The sequence below is a fragment of the Cucurbita maxima genome, unplaced genomic scaffold (assembly GCF_002738345.1).
Source record: "Cucurbita maxima cultivar Rimu unplaced genomic scaffold, Cmax_1.0 Cma_Scf00029, whole genome shotgun sequence".
Classification (NCBI taxonomy): Eukaryota; Viridiplantae; Streptophyta; class Magnoliopsida; order Cucurbitales; family Cucurbitaceae; genus Cucurbita; species Cucurbita maxima.
The window spans coordinates 1480683-1499196 of NW_019272045.1; the positions used below are offsets into that span (position 1 = coordinate 1480683).

The following is an 18514-nucleotide window of genomic DNA, read 5'->3' on the forward strand; positions in this document are numbered from 1 at the left end:
TTAAAAAAAAAAAAAAAAAAAAAAACAAAACAAAAAAACAAATCACGCGTCTTCTTTTATTTATTATTCATTTTATTTTATTTTTTTCGCTTTTTTATGCTATTTTTTAATTACCAAAATAAAATATTTTCCAATTTTTTAGAAGCAAAAATTATTAAAAAAAAAAAAAAAAATTGACTGTCTTTTAGAATCAACCATTTCTGTTTGGTTGGCCGATCGAGTGTTTTTGGTCGGTTCAGTTGACCAAAATCGAATATGGTTAATCTTTCACAATTACGGATGGCTCACCACAACGTCACACACTCATGAGATTCATGCCACACGTTCGAAGGCACCTGGCTCCACCCTACTTGGCATGTTTCATCATCGTACCAGTCATCAACCATCTTCAAGCTAGCTCAAGTTAGAAGGTAACATCGCAACATTTCATGCTCAATGAGGCTCGTGTCGCATGCCCAAAAGCACTCGACACATCGCGCATGGTTGAAAAGCCTGTGGTGCAAAGCTACAGTGCGCTGGATTATGACTAAACGTCTCTAAGTCAGAATATGTGTATTTAAGATTCAAATCATTTAATAATTCAAAACAATTCCGACCATCTTTTAGAACCAACCATTAAGTTCGGTTAGCCAATCGGGTGTTTTTGGTCGGTTCAGTTGACCAAAACCAAATTCGGTTAATTTTTCACAATTACAGGTGGGTTACCACAATGTCACACACGCCCGAAGGCACTCAGCTCCTCCCTACCTTGCATGTTTTATCATTGTACCCGCCATCAACCATCCTCAAGTCAACCCAAATTAGAAGGTAACATCGCAACATTTCATGCTCAATGAGGCTCATGTCACATGCCCAAAGACACCCGACACCAGCCCATTGTTGATTTGCACAATTGGTCATCGTACTTGGTTGAAAAGCTAGTGGCGCGAAGCTACCGTGCGCAAGATTATGACTGAACGCCTCAAAGTCAGAATCTGTGTATAAATACCCAAAAACATGAACAATCCAACTCGAGATTGGTTTTTTTTTTTTTAATAAATATGGAAATAAAATTAAACTATTTCAAATATTAGAAAAAATAGAAAGTTATAAAATGAAACTTGTAATTCAATTTTTAAATAAAAATAAATAAATAAATATTATGTATTATATTATTATTATTATTAATTTCAATTGGTTGGTTGAAAACTAATGAATATAAAAAAAAAAAAAATGATTCTAAAGCAACAAATAACTAAATATTATTTTATTTTAAAATTTAAAATTTAAAATAATATATATTATTTTAAAATTTTGCTTAAACGCGTCCAATGCGTGGGAGCGTGCGTGAGACCTGACGCGTTTGAAAGCGCTTTTTTCGAAGAAAAATAATAATAATAATAATAATAATAATTAAAAAAAGCGACAGTATTTTAATATTTTCAAATAAGTCAAAGAAAAAAATAAAATAAAATTTAAATTTAAATTTTGTGTAACTAATTTGGTAATTGTTTTAGGATAACGTTATTAGAATGAAATTAAAAATTTATGAATTTATATAAGAGATTATGGTTAGATGATCGAGACTTGAATCGATTTGGTTCGGTTTGAAGTAGGTCAAGACCAATTTGTCTCAATTTGGGTTCGATGGGCTCGACCCATTTGGTCAGCATTGACCCATCTGGTCGATCGTTGCTTGGCCTCGTTCCTTTGATCTGATCTAGGGACGTTTATAACAATCAGTGTAATTTATATCTATTATGATAGAGTTGACTTTTTTTTTTCTTCCTTTCTTTGTGGAAATTTGGGACATAACAAAAGTCTATTTCACTGATTTAGAGACTCTATTAAACAATAACGTTATCTTTTAATATAACAAATATGAAGTATGAAAATTTAAATATCTTATTTACAGGAAAAAAAAACATATAAATTATCACGGAGAGTTATCAATAAAACTTTATAAAAATCATTTCTTTTTAATATTTTATTAAAAAAAATATATTTAGTTCATTCTCTAATATAATTTTCACCTCTTTAAATGGCATTTGAATTCTCACCCACCTTCAAAAATAAATTTTAACTTTTTTAATTTTAATTATCGCCGTATTTTTTTCTTATAATATATATATATATCGACATAGACCAAAATGTTCGACTGGAGAGGGGGGAGGTTTGAATGACTGACTTCCCCGTAAGCCCTGACTAGAGAGAGGGGAGAGGTTTGAATGAGTGACTTCCCCGTAAGCCCCGACTAGAAAGAGGGGAGAGGTTTGAATTTAGTGATTTCCCTGTAAGCCCTCGAGAAAAGGTGAAAAGGAAGAGATGCTATCGATTTCTTTGGTCTTAAACTCGCTCCTCGAGAACTTGGTTTTTATTTAAAAAAATAATAATAATACCAATGAAAAAATAAATTGGTGAGAATATTCCTAGAAAAAAAAATACTTTAATAAACCTTAAAATTGATACCATAGCTAGTTTAATTCTTTTTATAAAATAAAATTAATTTTTATCAACCTAACATAAATTTTCAAGAGATGCCACTAATTAAATTTAAATTATATTAAAAAACAAAATGAAAATCACCCAAAATTTAGGACTAAAATGATATTTTAACGTAAAAAAAATAAAAAATAAAAAAAAAATAGAGAGAGAGAGAGAGAGAGAGAGAGAGAGAGAGAGAGAGTCAACAATTTACATCAGAAATTCTGGAAAATAAGATAAGATAAAAAGAAAGAAAGGAATTGAGCAATTGACCAAAATATAATACCAATAGCAATATCAGTACACATTATGGTATCAACATCAAAACCCATCACCATCTTTGGAGTGCCCAACTATCCCTTCCAACCCCCTTTTGATTCACTTTAGGAGAAGCTATGCATTCCGCTCTCGAACAAGTCTCGGTCCCAACTGAACCGTACTCATTTTTTATCTCTTCCCCCGGTTCGGGAATGGCGGTATTAGCCACGGGAAACCTAAAGTTCTTGTCCTTGGAGATATTGTGCAAGTTTTGTTGTTGTCAAAGAGGGTGGTATGGCACATAGCCTAACAAGCCTGTGACATTGGTGACCACATCGCTGCACCTTGATAAAAGGCTCAGCAGCTGCTGGGAAATGTCGGTGGTCGGGGTCGGGGTAGTGGTGGTGGTGGGCGGTGGTGCCATGGTGGGTGTGTGGTGGTGGAGGTGGTGGTGGTGGTGGTTGTGGTGGTTGAGTGCATTTCTAGGTTGTGGCATTTCCGAGTGTTGTTGATGCATAATATTTGTAGGAATTGGGAGGGGAGGTGTAGAAACGACCTTTTGAAAGAAGTTACTATTAATATCCATTGCAACAGAAGGAGATGTTCCACCATCTGCGAAATTAGCATTCATGATGTTTCTATTACTTTCGTCGCCGTCCAACATGAACTTCACTCGTGTCGTTCCTTTGCTGCTGCTGCTGCCTACCGTGCCGACACTCGGTACACCGGATTCGTCACCTGATGTCTTTTTCAGGCAGGATTTGAGCTGAACTGTTGGGAGTGGTAGAAGGGGTGGTTGATGTACCACTGGGATTGATGATGCTCGTCCTGGTAGGACGACCATTGGATCCTTCATCCTGGGGGCTTCGATAGGATTGTCATCTGTTGTTGCACTTCCCTTCTCGGATTCGGGTGTTTCGGCTACAGGAGTTCCTACTTCTCGAAGTTGGTACTTTACGTTGACATTCCCAAATAAGGACTTGTTTCCCATTGCATACTTGTAGGCTGCTTGAGCATCCGGTTTGTAGAGGAAAACGACACGACATGTTGATGTTTTCCAGAAGATACGGAGACCTGATTGGTCGATTGGCCCGAATCGACCGAGCCTAGCCTTTAGCTCGTTCATGGATGGAAGTGATGTTTCGGGAGGGAACTTCATAACCAACATGGTTGGATCGACTTTCCTTACTGAAGGAGGCACCAACTTCTTCGCAGAATCTCGCTTGACCGTCTTGATTGTCGTCGTCGGTACTACAGAATCTCTGGATTCACGTTTCTGGCTATCGGCGAGTTTCTGGGTAGCCTTTTTCTCTGCTGCCAACGATTTCAAATCACTCATTTTCTTTAACTTCTTGGCTGCAATTTCCTCTAGACGATCAGATGGAACACGTTTCCGCCCTGCCTTTGTTCGATCATCGTGTCTAAGTAAGGGTTTAACTGATTGATCTCTAATGTTCTCACTTAAATTATCAGTTCCAAGGCTAGCATCTGGAGATTTAACTGCACGAAGATCAGTGGACTCGGCCTCAGATGATGGCGACGAAATCAAACTTTTCTGATAAACGAGTGACCGAAACCGCAGGAAGAACTTCTGAACGATCACTTGGCAATTCCTTTCAACCCCATGGAAAGGATCCAGAGCAAAGGCTTGCAAATCATTTAACAGTTGGGGCACATCGAACTCATCACTCCCTCGGCCAAACCCAGGCAACCCGCTAGCATGTGATATCGAATTAGTTGATGCAGTGCTTTTTTTCTCATATGTCGACCGGAAATCCTCTCTGGAACCCAAACCGACCTGATTGGATTTTTCTGCAACTTTTCCGACTAAGTTCCCAGCCTTCTTCAATGCCATCAGTTTCTGTACATGCTCGGAACCCATTTCTGCACCTATGTCTCGCTTCTTTTTCTTTTTCTTTTTCACCCCCATAATCGGAGTGCCTGTGGAGCTTATGTCTTCAGCTGGCCGTTTCAGGACCTTTGGCTTCAAGACTCCGCCAACCGAACTATTGACATCAGCAAACTTCGCACCAGCAGACGAAGGTTCAGCGTTAACGTGGCTGTCCAAATTTCTATCTGATGTGTGGTCACCTTCAAGACTCACTGAATTACTAAGCTCAAGTTGTTGAGGAGTTCCAGAAGATTTCAAGATATTTTCTGTACCTGCATATCTAACTTCACGTAAAGCATCTGATTGGTCACGAAGAGGCTCGGTATCCACCAACATTCTCGGAACAGCCCTCTCATCTGCTATATCAGAGAAGGCATCATTCCTAAGACCGACATCTTCACTAGGTGCCATTGTCTCCTTCGGTTCCTCTAGAGGAATCGTTCTCTTATCAGAAGATGCCTCGATGCTCGTAGAAAGTCCTTGGCTAGTAGTAAGATTGGTGCCCAAGGCCATCCTACCTATCTCAGCTTCATTGCTGGGTAAACTCAGACTAGAAGTTTCACTATCCGTACCAAACGCAGTGTGGTCACCTTTGACCTGTATTTGAGGCTTGACAGGAACAGTTGGAGTCCTCTTCAGCAGAACATAATCTTCGGCAACCCCAGTTTTGGCGGATTCTGTAACGAGAGACGAGGGAACGGTAGAAGTTGCCTGCTCCTGGTTAGCCCCAAAGTCAATCAAGTTACTTGGTTCGTCTCGACGTTTGAGTAGGTACCTGTCTTTCTTAGATTGGTCCTTTAACTTCATAGGCTTTATTGCACTCTTCCCAGCCCCCAAAGCTTCTGCAATCACTAGGGGGCCACTCAAAGGAGCTGTTGAAAGCAAATCCATCAGATTCAAAAATAATAATATAACACACAACATTTCCTAGAACATAAGAAATTAATCTAGGAGAATGAAGAGAACTAAGGATTTAAGCCGTTCGAGAAAGTTATGCAAGTTAAATCTTCATTTGGATGACAATTAAATAGCATAAACTTAGAACCAAATCGAAATACAGAATTTCATAGCATCGAATAACTGAAATAAACCACAAATCGACATATGTATAATTTAGTCCGAAGACGAATAATACGGATCTCCCTGCTACAATTCACATACAAACACATGCTGATGATAAAAAGTCAAGAAATAACCACAAAATCACTTGACATTGTTCTAAGAAAGGTTGGTTTTTGGACTGAAATTCACAACTGCAGAAAAACACGGTGGTGAAAATGCCAAAAAGAAGTTGAAGTTTACAAATTCAGGAACTCGGGAACGTGAAGTGGACCAGTTTGATCATTTATGAGGCTCGTTAAAATTGACCGGTTGAGTAAAAAAGAAATTTCAAATTAAGGGCATGCATCAAGAGTTCAAATGGACCATTGCATACAGTGATGGTGGTGTGTTAGAGAACGATACTCATCAGTTAATAAACAAATGAAAGTTACATTCAGAGTACACAATTTACAAAAACGCATGAGCACGCTTCCAACATTAATACTCAACAGTTTCTTGGGTGTTCAGACCATCCAAGATCTGTCGAGTGAGTATCGACCCCGTGCATAATTGTATGCGCACAGATTCCTTTTCAAAAAAATGATAAGCACAGAACCATGATAAGCACAGAACTCCATTTATCTCCACATGCCTGAAAAAAGTAACATAATTTCTTCCAAGCTGAAAACTACTGAAAACAACCAAGAACCTATGAATCCAGTAACTGAGTACCTCGAGCTGGTTCTCTATGCTGATCCAATGAAGCAACCGAGCTGCGAGGGGGACGTCCAGGCCCAGATGGTGGACCAAATGCCTGAGCATATGTCTCATCAAACTCTTCATAAACCGCTCTTCGATAACCGAAGACTGTAGCCTTATTGTTCACAAAGTTAATGCTTCTATGATCACCACCTCGTGGAGTCAATGCCAATTGCTTGATAAATGAGAGAGTTTCACTGGGTTTAAAACTATCTCTCGCCCTCCTAATCTGATTCCAAGAGTAAACACCTCCTACCTCAAAATCTGGAACATCAACAGCGAAGTATCCCGGAACATTCGTCTGCCTAAAATTGTAACGATTCCTACATTTGCAGGCTAGACCAAGACCTCGTCTCCGACTCGCTTCATCGACTGCCTCTTCCACAGCCTTCAAAAAGGTCCTTGAAGTTGTCTGTCTAGATTTCTCATAATAGTTAGGCTCGAATGGGATTAGCTCAGCAGGGTCAAACCACCCATAACTGCTATCACCAAAAAATGCCACCAAAACATATCCATCTCTCCTGGTGCGTCGCACAGAAGGAGAAGCCAAAGAATCGCTAAAAATATGCCCAGGCCACCACGGATGAGACTTGACCTTTCCCCACACCATATCCCCCACCTCAAACCCATAGCTCATCGCCCTCGAAGTTGCCGCCGCAACCATTGCACCACTGCTCTCATTCGCAACATAATCATCAAACTCAGACATTAAGAACTTATACTGAGATAAATTAGACTTTCGATCGTTCTGTGCATCCAAATGACCAACTGAACCATCAAATCGATCAGTTTTCGAGATTTTAACATCAACAAGAGAGCTCGAGAACTTCATATCCATACCTGGGCCTCCTCCTTCGCCATCCGAACTAACCAAAAACCCCACCTCCTCCGACGGGAAAACCCTAAACTCGGCAGATCTACCATTTCCCAACATCTTCGCATCGAACTCGCTCCCCGGAGCTCCGGGATCCAGCTCCATTAAGGAAACCCTAGCTTCCTTAACAACTCTGGAATCAGAAACTTGATCATCGTGGCTCGAACTATCAGCGGCGTGCTCGAGATCTATATCCTCCGCCCGTGACTCTTCCAGGCCATCATCTGATTTCTTCTCGAATTCAAAATCCTTATTCATCACCGAAATCATTTGAGATGAGGTGAAATCATATCCTAAACCCTACTACACGCACGATGCAAAGAACGAAATCAGCCAAATTTCAGTGAGAAATGAGACGAAACAGAGCTGAATATTCTTGTAGAAAGTGTCTAATTTCGGGCAAATCTTAAAACCCTAGAAAGAGTTCGTGTTTCCACCGCAAAAAAAATAATTTGAGAGTAACGAAGCTAACAAAACGACAAAATCATGATCCTTTTATATTTTTAATTATATAAAAATAAATAAATAAATAAATATCACTCTCCAATTTATAACAATTTGTTTTATAATTTTAAAATGAAAAAAATTAAAATTTAATAGACTTTCTTAATAACTGAATTTTGAATATAATAATTATCAATTTATTTTATTTATATAATATAATTTGAGACAGATTTTCACTACACATATAAATTATTATAAATTTTAATTTAAATGAGTATATTATCTTTTTATAACAAAAATTCATCCAAATCAATAAAATTAAGATTGAAATTAAGTTATTATATTAGATATACTATTTAATAAAATTGTTACAATAATTTTTTTTTTTAATTTTCGAGTGTATATTTTAAAATTTATATAAATACTCAATGTTTTTGTAATTTTTGTAACTGTTTGTGTAATTTCAATTACAATAATTGATTTATAGTTTCAATGTGTAAATCAACATTATTATTGCAATTCTTATTTTAAATATAATTATTTTTTACTTACTTTGAACACAAATATAATTTTGAAGATTATTATATTTTATATTTTAAATTCATTTAATTCTATAATTTTAAAAATATAATATTTTAAACAAAAAAAAAATTAATTGGCTAGCTTATAATATGTATTATACTAATTAATTTAAAATAAAAAGATAATTACAAAGGAGTTCCAAGCTCTTTTTTAATTTCTTCCTATTTTTAGATAATATTATTAATAAATTATTTAACATATAAAAAATTAATTTCTATTTGTTTATAATTTATTACTCGTTTTTTTTCAATCTGATCCATTATTATTTTAAAAAAATTAATTTAATCATTTCATAATTTTTCAATTTTAACCTTCTCATTAAAATATTATTTTTTTAGTTAATACTCTAATTCTTCAATTTCCAGTTTCAACCTTTTGAATTTTAAAATATTAAATATTAAAATATAAGAGAAATAAAAAAAATATTAAATATTAAAATATAAGAGAAATAAAAAAAGAAAATTCTATTTAGCCATTTAAATAACTATATTATTTATTTCTCATTTAAATTTATGTTAAATAATTTTACATAATTTTGTAGTCAACCAATTTTAACATTTAATATCTAAAAGAATTTCAGACAAAATATATGTATATATATAAAGTAAAATATTATTTAATGTTCAACCCGACGCCGAATCTACCCCAACCTAATCTAAAAATATATTATTTAATATTTATCTCAACTCGACCTAATCTACCGAACCTAAGTATGTACGTTTATTGGTTGAACTAGACTAAATTCACATTTTTCGTGAATAGAATTTAAAAAATTGTTAAAAAAATTTACTCCAACCTTGAAATCAAAATTCATTTTCTCGATCCCTAATCAAATTTTTATCCGATTAAAACTCCAAATTACGCTAAATTTTTTATTTATTTATTATTTTCATAAACAATATATCTTGAAAATATAGATTCCCAAATATTGATATCAAATTTAAAATGAAAATAATTTAAATACTTAACAATGAAAAATGAAGCTATATGTTATATTCACCTCTGATACAAAACCTTTTAAAAAAAGATGAGCAATAAAAGAAATACACAGCTCAAGTTTATAACACATTCATTTGGGTTCCCTAATTGAAGAACAACAAAAAAGAACTGATAATCTTATTATCAGCTGAAGAAATATTACTATGTGAAGGTGTGAGCCAAATATAATTGAAGGAAAAATGTAATAATTGTAAGCTAATGGTGTCACTAACCAATGAAGGGTCAAGAAATCAGGCATCTTCTGGAGGGGGTGATCCAGCCAACCATCCCCATACACCACCTGAGCCCTGCTTCTGTTTTGCCCTCAAGGCCTCCTCAGATGCTGCCTTTTGTCGCTGTAGAAGGTCGAGTTCCTTTTGTAGCGACTCCATCGTTTGGAGCTTCTGTCGTAACTCTGCAACTTCGACCTGGTGGATTGTTGAAAGATGAGCAGATGAATAAGATATTTATGGATAAATAATGGAAAGTGACACAACTGTTTGACAGAAGGGGTAAGCAGTTTGGTTTGGGTTGAACTGAACTATCTATGATCGACTGAGAGCATCAGTAGGTTGGTTCGTGACAAACCGAACTATTGTTTTAAGGAAAATAATTGCTTAAATCTATCTCCTCCTTGACCAGAACCAACAAAATTTATCGAAAACGAACTGGCTACTTTTCGTTTTTCATTTTATGGAACTGAACCGACCAACAAGTACTGCTCAATCTAAATGAGCCGAGTTGGTCCAACGAGTTTCGATTGGAAAAACCCAATTTCGACTTCCACCTTTACTTCAGCTACAGTACTCAATGAAGGGAACTAGGGAATACAAACCTCAAGTTTGAAACATCTTGATTGCTCAGCTGCAAGTTGCGATCGTACAGATTGCAGCTCCTGTAGAAAACGATTAAAGAGTCAAGCATCCAGTTTCTTTACAAAAAAGAATTGTGCAATCAATTTTGTTCGAAATTCAAAAGTTGCCCAATGTAAAGTCTCTAGTCTACCGGGTCGAACGTCCCTTTCAATTAGATAAACAATTTTATTTTCAGAAGGAACCCTTTTCTATTTTAGTTTTGCTTTTTCAGGGTTGGGCATCATTGGAGCTATCCCAGCATACATATTTTGCTAGTTGCTTACATCTCACTTACAAAATGTAACTAGTTTTGGGGAAAGCAATTACCTTGTACAGCTCAGTGTTGCGGTTCTCAGCATCAGCCAACTCTTGCTTTAGTTGTAGAAAGTGTATCTTCTCCTTGCTGAGGGATGATTCCAGTTCTTCCTTCTCGGCCTTCAACGTTGCTACGAGTTCTTTCATTTGCTCGCTTTTATTCTTCTGAGTGGAGTTTAGACCATTAGTCCTTTTCAACATGCTATACTTGGAAAGATTAAGAATCTTGGTTTAAGTAATAGGAAAGGTATACAATCACAGGATGAAAACGAGAAGTGTCAAGATTATAATGTTTTCTGGAGATAAAAGTGAATATTTTTTTTTTTTTTTTTTTTACAAACAGTATATATAAATTAGTATATTCTACGTTCTTTTACTTGATTATTTAGCCATTTTCCTAACTGTCATTGATAGTCTCTCATTCCCTACAAATCAGCTCGTTGTGTACAGTTGACCAAATATAAAAACGAATAGCTTCTTTGATATTTAAATTCTGATGTACACATGGCAAAAAATTTCGAGGGTTACAATATGACATAGATCAATACTCAGCAGCACAATATCTTAAAAGTAAGAAATCAAAAGCTGCAAACATCATGAATCGGGACGTACCAAATGCTCCGGCTCTATGTTGTCCATAACAATTTCCCTAATTTTTCCTTCTTGAGCCCGTTCATACTCGGATTCGACATCGCCTGTGGGATTTGTGATGTTATGGACAGCTGAAACACTGTCTGCAACTGGAGTCTCAGCCAACTTTGATTGCAAGGTTGATTTGTGACTAGGTTTAAGAACATTAACCTAAAAGCAAGATACTGGGTGAGTTGAAGGTGGAAGCCAGAAGAGAAGGCAACACTAGAAATCATCATTCACCTCGTTGGTATAACGTCCATTGTATCCTCCAAATGACACAATGATGTCTTCGCCACCGTAGGAGCTTACAACCAAACTAATGCCCTGCAAGAGATCAGATGGCAATCAATAACTTCAATGGTAGCAGTTAAAAGTACATCAGTATTCACAGTGAAATCTTCATTGGCATTCTCCCAGAAGAAAATATGGGGCCTTTATTATTTTTACATGATTCGATCTAAAAGCTTAAGACATGCTTAGTTAATGTGATGGTGGAGAATATGGCGAATAGGTTAGAAGAATTGGCACCTCACTAGCAATAGGAACACGCCCTTGAACAGATGTTACAACTGACCAAACAAGCGTAGACATATTCAGCACAATAGTTTCTGAGACCCCTGCAGGAGATCAGGAGGATGCGATCAGTAAGTGTGATAATGGAGCATATGGTGAATTTTTGTGATAAGACATTCAAAACTTTATTCAATATCATGGATGACTTGCAATCATCTTGTTAGAAATCATCACGGATCTCCACAATGGTATGATATTGTCCACTTTAAGCATAAGCTCTCATGGTTTTGCTTTGGGATTCCCCAAAACGCCTCATACCAATGGAGATGTATTCCTTACTTATAAACCCACAATCATTCCACTAAATTAGATGTGAGACTCCCTCCCAACAATCCTCAACACATCTGTTACTGCTATAATCTACTTGAAAGAAATTTGATTTCAACAATAGAAGAAAAGGTTCATCATTGCTTCCAAATTGTTAACACGAGAAGATCATCCAAGTGGCAAAAGCAAGGATGATTGTTGAAAACTATGAAATAGAAAAAAGACGGGTGCATACCACTCTTGTTGTCCCCACCGCCGACAATGAACCAATTCTCTCCAACTGTAATACCTGCATGTCCAGCACGTGGAGTTGGTATCTCACCTTGTTGTGTAGGTCTTGACCATTCCATCTATGCAATCAACAATCCATATAATATTCAGTACATATAATATTCACTATATCATCTATAAACACTAGTATAAATTGATAATCTTACAGCTTGCAGATCAAGAACATGCAGATCATTGAAGCAAGTAGCATGTGAACCCCCGCCAAAGATGAGGAGATAGCGCTCAGCATGTACTGCAGCAGTATGATCAGACCTTGGAGAGGGAGGAGCCCCGCTGCAGTATTGTCATAAAAGATCAGCCAAATATATAATGGAATACTTCATTCTCTTGAAGCTAAACAAAATTCAAAAGACTTCAAAATCCTCCATATTCTCCAAGTATTGCCAATTTTCAGGGTACAAAACAAAAATGGGAAATTGAAAGAAAAGTACGGCTCCATAGGAGAAAGACGTAAGCTGAATTTTTTTTTTTATTTTCTTACACTGCATCAATTTCATCCCAGGTCATGGTTTCTAGGTCAAGAATGTGTAAGTCGTTCAGAAGAGTTCTTTTAGCATCTTGCCCGCCAAATATAACCAAGCTTGTCCCAACAAGAGTCACTGACTGACCACCTCGGGAAACCTTCAATTTACAAAACCCGTATAAATTTAGAACACGTGTAACAGCTATAAAAGAGCCAGACACATCAAAGTGCCTTCAGTTAATTACTAAGAATTTGAAATTGCAACTTCAAGCTGTTTCCTAGTTAAACATGTAGTTTATTCTCAAAAGCAATGCCAAACAAAAATCATTGATGACAATATGGCGTCGATATTACACCCTTATGTGAAAACTACTAAAGCCAAAAGCTGATTTTTTTAACTTTGAAGGTTAAAAGGAAGGATGAAAAACAGCATAAACGTATGCATGGATATAAGTTCTACGTCAGCAGGAACAAGTACAATCCAGCTCTTCATATAATTTTCTTTCTTTATTTCTTTTAATATAAAAGATCATTGGTACATACCGGTGGTTTTCCATAAGTCTTCAAGTTAGACCATGTGGAGGTTTGTACATCAAAGACCCGAACTGTAATAAAAGAAGTGAAGACAAGTGATGTACTTGGATACAAGGAAAAACACATTTGTTTCTAAAGAAGCGAATCTATAGCTTTCATCTCGCTTTCCCATCAAGATGAAGATTCTAGTAGATCTGAAGAATATAAAAATATTTTCAGATGTTCTTCCCAAGGTTTCCCTAGTAGAAGAGACCGTTAAATATATAATTAAACAGTCAATAACTTAACACATCCCTGAAGGCATCTTCCAGTAATTTATTCACCGAACTTAAGATAAATAACATCGGAAAAGCACTAAATTTGTACCCTGAATAGCTTCAGAAGGATCCTTAGTATGACCAGCTACTGATAGAAGTTTGTGCTCCCATGATATCTACAGTCAAACAAGGTAGATCACAAACCGCAGTAATCTGATACTACATCAATGCTATATCAATATCAAGTAAAAATATATTGCATGACCAATTATTGATATAGAATTCTGCAGTATGATAATGGCGGACATAGGAAGACTAAGACATCAATTGGAAGAACAATATGACGATATCTACAAGAAAACATCTGTAAAAATTAAAATAAATAAATTCTGTACTAACCAATGAATGACCAGCACAGGGGGTTAGCTTTTCAGGGGGTGACTCAGGAGATTGGGTCTTAGCCTCAAGTTTTGTCCAAGCCCAACTTCTCAGATCCAAAACCTACATGTGAGTGCAGGAGTTAAAATAATAATAAATAATAATAATAATAATAATAATGAGACCTATATAAATAAATTAATAAATACAGTAAAATAAAGGGTTTAGGTGCACAACAGAAAAGAATGTCAATGTTTATATCATCGCTTAGATTGCCCAGGACTTTCTGTTTTCTGTTCTTCAGACAAGAAAATAATCAATTTGACCGTTGGCTGTAGAAAGTAGACAAAGCATAGATTCCACCACCCAGTGAAGATAAGGCTATCTTAGAATAAAAACATCTGGAAAGAATAATAATAATAATTTTTAATGATTTTTTTTACGGTGCCAATAAGATTTCATTCCGAAACAAAAATCCTTTATTTATTCATTATTTCATCTATTCTGTAATTGAAATAAAGGGAAACACACTTTACACCACGTCATAGTTGGAGTAAAAGAATGACCCAAAATCTGAAATGAAAAATTGTACAAGGAAGCAAAAGCATGTAAAATGTTTTGCTCACATGAAGATCATTGAGATAGCGACCATTGTGGTTTCCTCCAAAAATATACATCTTGTACTGAATAACTGCTGCTCCATGCTGAAAAATGTCAGTACCCTTTCTTTAGAGAATGAAATGGTAGAAGATCACATTTTTAATGAGTTGAGAGAAGAATGGTCAAAACCTCATATCGTGCTTTTGGGCGAAGACCAGATACAGGGGGTGAAACCCACTGATCATAGACAACAATAGAGCCAAGACCTTCCACAAGAACATCCTTATCCTGAGATTCAGGCAGGCTTCCATTTTCTGTTGATATAGTCTTGGTCTCGGGGATTGAATTCCCATTTACAATAATCGGCTCAGCTTTTGAATCATTCTAAAAGCCAACAGAGATATAAGTTCAGTTATCAGGAAAACGAGTGAGAAAGGAAGGCTATATGAAATTGAAGGTTTACTATTGGTATCAATTTCTTTTTATTTAAATTTTTATTATTATTATTATTATTATTTTTTCTACATGTTGAATGGTCCTTTAAGTAGCAATTTTGAAAAAGTAAAAATTCTAATCACATTTTTTTAAAAAAAGTGAGGAACTAATGCAATTAATGTCTCCTCAAAACTAAGTTAAATTATCGTCCACAAATCAACCAATATATCATACAAAATTCAAATAGAAAAACACCCAAAATCACATAATAGAAATGTGCATGCTCAATCATGAAAATACATGAACTCAACTATAAAATCAAGCATATAAAAAAACATTCAAGCTTAGTTAATGATGCACAAATTCAAATAATTGAAAGCATCCAGCACAATAGGAAAAAAACCAACACTCGCAAAAACAATCTCATCTACCTACAAAAACTATGCACATGACTGGTCACAAATCTTCCAAAAAAAAGGAAGGAAAAAAAAAAAGGGAACCCAACTTATTCACCATTTACTCAATTGTAGGCGATTCATCACTAATTCAAGTGTGGGGATTAAATCGAAGAAATTAAAAGTTCTAAGGTTAAAATTAACTCTACTAACCTAATTAATAATTGAGCTTTTCTCTAAAACGTTTAATGCAATTTAAACTATTTCAAACATCTATCAAATTCGAAAACCTTGAAAACTTAGAAAGCTAATCAAACATTTAAGTTATGTTTGCAAATAAAATAATTTTTTTAAAAAAAGAAATAGTGACAATATATTAGGTCGAGAACATCAGTAAAGTAACTGTAAAATTTTGTAAACTGGTAAAAGTAAAAATTAGACATCAGAACTAGGGCAAAGAAGAAATTAAAAATGTTTCACCGCGTCATGCTCATTTTAGTATTACCTTTTATATGCAAATTAATTTTCCACATTACCCTAATATATCAAAATCAAGATAACTAAATGGAAATAAGATTCGTAACAGATTCCATATGCTCACATTAATTTGCACATCTAAAACTGGCTCTGGCACTGGCACTGGCTTTGGCACTGGCACAGGCTCTGGATCTGGGACAAAGCTCGATACTCTCGAATACCAACCTGGCTCTTCTTCCTACCAAGAGCAAACAATCGTGAATAATTGAAATGAAATTGCAACAACAAACACAGACTTTTGGTGTTTGATTCATGTGGACCTCCAATATTTTGACAAAAAGGCGCATGGCTTCAGCAGGAACCATATTTCCAAGCCCATTCCAGCTGCAGAATCCAAATAAGATCCTCAGGAAGTCTCAAAATGATCGAAGCAAAACCATAATTACCCAATGAGTTAAAAAGCATGTTATAAACTTCTATGCAACCTAATTGCACTGCCTATCCAAATTCCTAAAAGTAGAATCCGTTAACTTCTGACACAAACACATCACTGATTCAGGCTGTAAAAAGAGGTTACAATATGATGAATACAGAAAAACCCAACCAATTTTCAAAGAAGGTACGCCATGAACAATAATGAAAACTATCTGGTTGCAGTTATTACAATCAAATGCAACACCACCAAACCATAATCAGATATACAACGCAGCAACTAAGAAAAAAAAGATTGAACAATAATATTTTGAATGAAATTATTCTTCAGAGCATCAATTCATTGATGCCGAAAGCAAGAAATTTTTTGATAAAAAACTGTGATTGATCGTGTAGTACAATGGGATTAGCATTAAGGGAATTGTAGAATAACTTCATGTATTGTCCTGAGTTTTGAAGAAACAGTATCCTGTTCTGCCTTCAAAAGGGTTAAAGACCTTCATAAGGAAAGGGGCATGGCAATTACCCATTAATTAGTAGCAGTAGTCTAATACCATAACTAACCTTCTCCACCCATTGATTCCGCCTATAAGCCAGAGCCACGATACAACTTACTTTCGAACACTTACACATTTTCTACGAGAAGATGTCAGAAACGGAACAAGTAATGGCCAAATTTTTTTGCAATAGCTTCATTATGTTGCAAGTGCTAAGATGGTAGAGTAGGAAACAATGAGAAAGATTCTAAACTACGTCCATACAGTATATCGTTTTTGCATGATGAAGTAGATATTAAGGCATCTAGAACAGCAAGAGAAGGAACATAAGTTCACAAACCTCTTCCATTTGCTTTTCTCGATAGCATGCCAACTACTGGGTTCAGGTACATTACAACACCCTACCGTAGCCTGTAATAAGAATTGTTAAGATTCATCTGGTATCCTTACAATAACTCGGGATCCGCTCAAATAAAGTTCAACATTGATGGGAATGTGAATATACAAGCAATAAACCCACTCAACGAAACAATGTAGTAATGACATACATATAGCATTCCTCATAATTTGCGAATGGAGCTAGCTTTAAACCTAATCTATTCCCTCCAAGCACAAAGCATGTCACGAATCAATCCTTCCATAAATTCAAATTGTATGGTCAGATCCACCCAAATCGTTCCCAAGTTAACTACGAAAATAATCGACTCAAACCTATGAATTACATAGCTCGAAAATTGGCAATATAAACTTACAAATCAACACCGTAATTCAGCAAATCTGTAATCTCACATTTCACCGGTAATACCAAAACAATTTTCAAAAAGAAGATTTCAGCAATTTGAAAATAAGCAATAAAACCTCAGACGATTCAAATCCAGAATGGGGCATCGCAATTCTGAAAAAACACTAAAGCAAACACCAAAACACGCTCAAAACCATCACCACCATCGCTAAACAAACGATTCCAACAACCAACACAACTATGGCTCCGCCATTGCACAAACGAAACACAAAATCACAGCCAAAAATCACCCCTAAAATTCACCAATCTCGAGCCTCGGCCAAACCTTCGAATAAACGAGCACCGCTGAGTAACAGGTGTAAGAACCCATGGTCGTACCTGCTGATACAAACCATACAGCAACAAAGCAGCCTCATCAGAGAACCTAGACCTCACGGCCTTGGAAGACGACTTCGGCGATCCATCAAAACCGGCATAAGAAGCCGCGGCGTAGAACCGGTCAGGATATTGCAAGCCAGAGCTCGCCCTCCCCATCGCAGCCATCTCTTCTTCTTCTTCTTCTTCTTGTTCTTCTTCTTCTCTGTATGCCTACGAATTCGACGAACAACCAAGAATCCAACCCGAGAAAAGAAATGGAGATCTGATTTAAACTGGATTCAAGTTTTTGATTTCTTCTTTGTTATGAACTCTGTTCTGGATCTGTTTCTTTTTTATCACGAGATTGCGAATTGGTCTTTTTGTAATTACAGAAAATGATCATAATAAATTCCATAGTTCTTTATAGCATGAAAGTTGTTGAAGTAATTGCTTCAAAAAAAAAAAAAAAAAAAAAATGTTGTCAATTTTAAGATCGAGCTTAACCTAATCCTCGATTAAGAACCGCTACATTCTACATTTTACTCGACATACGATTCCATACACAATTTGACAAAATGAATAAAAATACCTCGTGTTTGGTCTTAACTGGTTTATGCACGGAAACCACAAAATTTCGAGATGGAGCTTAATCTGAGCCTTGATTAAAGAACGGTGACGATCTACGTTTTACTCACCACATGTTCAACTTCCCGTCTCGTGTTTA

The 18514-nt window shown here is 35.9% G+C and overlaps 2 protein-coding genes across 3 annotated transcripts; both read right to left on the minus strand.

Annotated features, from left to right (window-relative positions):
* Positions 1-2677: 2677 nt before the first annotated feature.
* Positions 2678-7752, minus strand: LOC111465415. Its single transcript, XM_023109774.1, has 2 exons — positions 6386-7752; positions 2678-5484 (listed from the first exon to the last, which is right to left on the minus strand). The coding sequence occupies exons 1-2, from the start codon at positions 7554-7556 to the stop codon at positions 3002-3004; spliced, it is 3654 nt and encodes a 1217-aa protein (XP_022965542.1). The 5' UTR covers positions 7557-7752; the 3' UTR covers positions 2678-3001.
* Positions 7753-9278: 1526 nt separating this feature from the next.
* LOC111465460 (acyl-CoA-binding domain-containing protein 4-like) lies at positions 9279-18179 on the minus strand. Of its 2 annotated transcripts, none has more exons than XM_023109849.1 (18): positions 17812-18179; positions 17032-17102; positions 16083-16146; positions 15887-16000; positions 14645-14839; positions 14482-14559; positions 13877-13978; positions 13587-13653; positions 13230-13291; positions 12705-12844; positions 12370-12496; positions 12168-12282; positions 11621-11709; positions 11333-11416; positions 11072-11260; positions 10472-10621; positions 10126-10185; positions 9279-9718 (listed from the first exon to the last, which is right to left on the minus strand). In XM_023109849.1, the coding sequence occupies exons 1-18, from the start codon at positions 17974-17976 to the stop codon at positions 9542-9544; spliced, it is 2049 nt and encodes a 682-aa protein (XP_022965617.1). In that variant the 5' UTR covers positions 17977-18179; the 3' UTR covers positions 9279-9541. The 2 variants fall into 2 exon arrangements, with proteins under 2 accessions (XP_022965617.1, XP_022965616.1); XM_023109848.1 differs by having other exon boundaries at positions 10472-10624; positions 17812-18178.
* Between the last annotated feature and the right edge of the window lie 335 nt (positions 18180-18514).

Excerpts from the sequence above, each read along its gene's own strand:
- LOC111465415 (XM_023109774.1), bottom strand. The coding sequence starts at position 7,556 with ATGATTTCGGTGATGAATAAGGATTTTGAATTCGAGAAGAAATCAGAT. Across the intron at positions 5,485-6,385 it reads GCATAGAGAACCAGCTCGAG|CTCCTTTGAGTGGCCCCCTA; the intron begins GTACTCAGTTAC and ends TGCTTTCAACAG.
- LOC111465460 (XM_023109848.1), bottom strand. The coding sequence starts at position 17,976 with ATGGCTGCGATGGGGAGGGCGAGCTCTGGCTTGCAATATCCTGACCGG. Across the intron at positions 12,497-12,704 it reads TGGGATGAAATTGATGCAGT|CGGGGCTCCTCCCTCTCCAA; the intron begins GTAAGAAAATAA and ends ACAATACTGCAG. Across the intron at positions 11,261-11,332 it reads ATGGACGTTATACCAACGAG|GTTAATGTTCTTAAACCTAG; the intron begins GTGAATGATGAT and ends TCTTGCTTTTAG.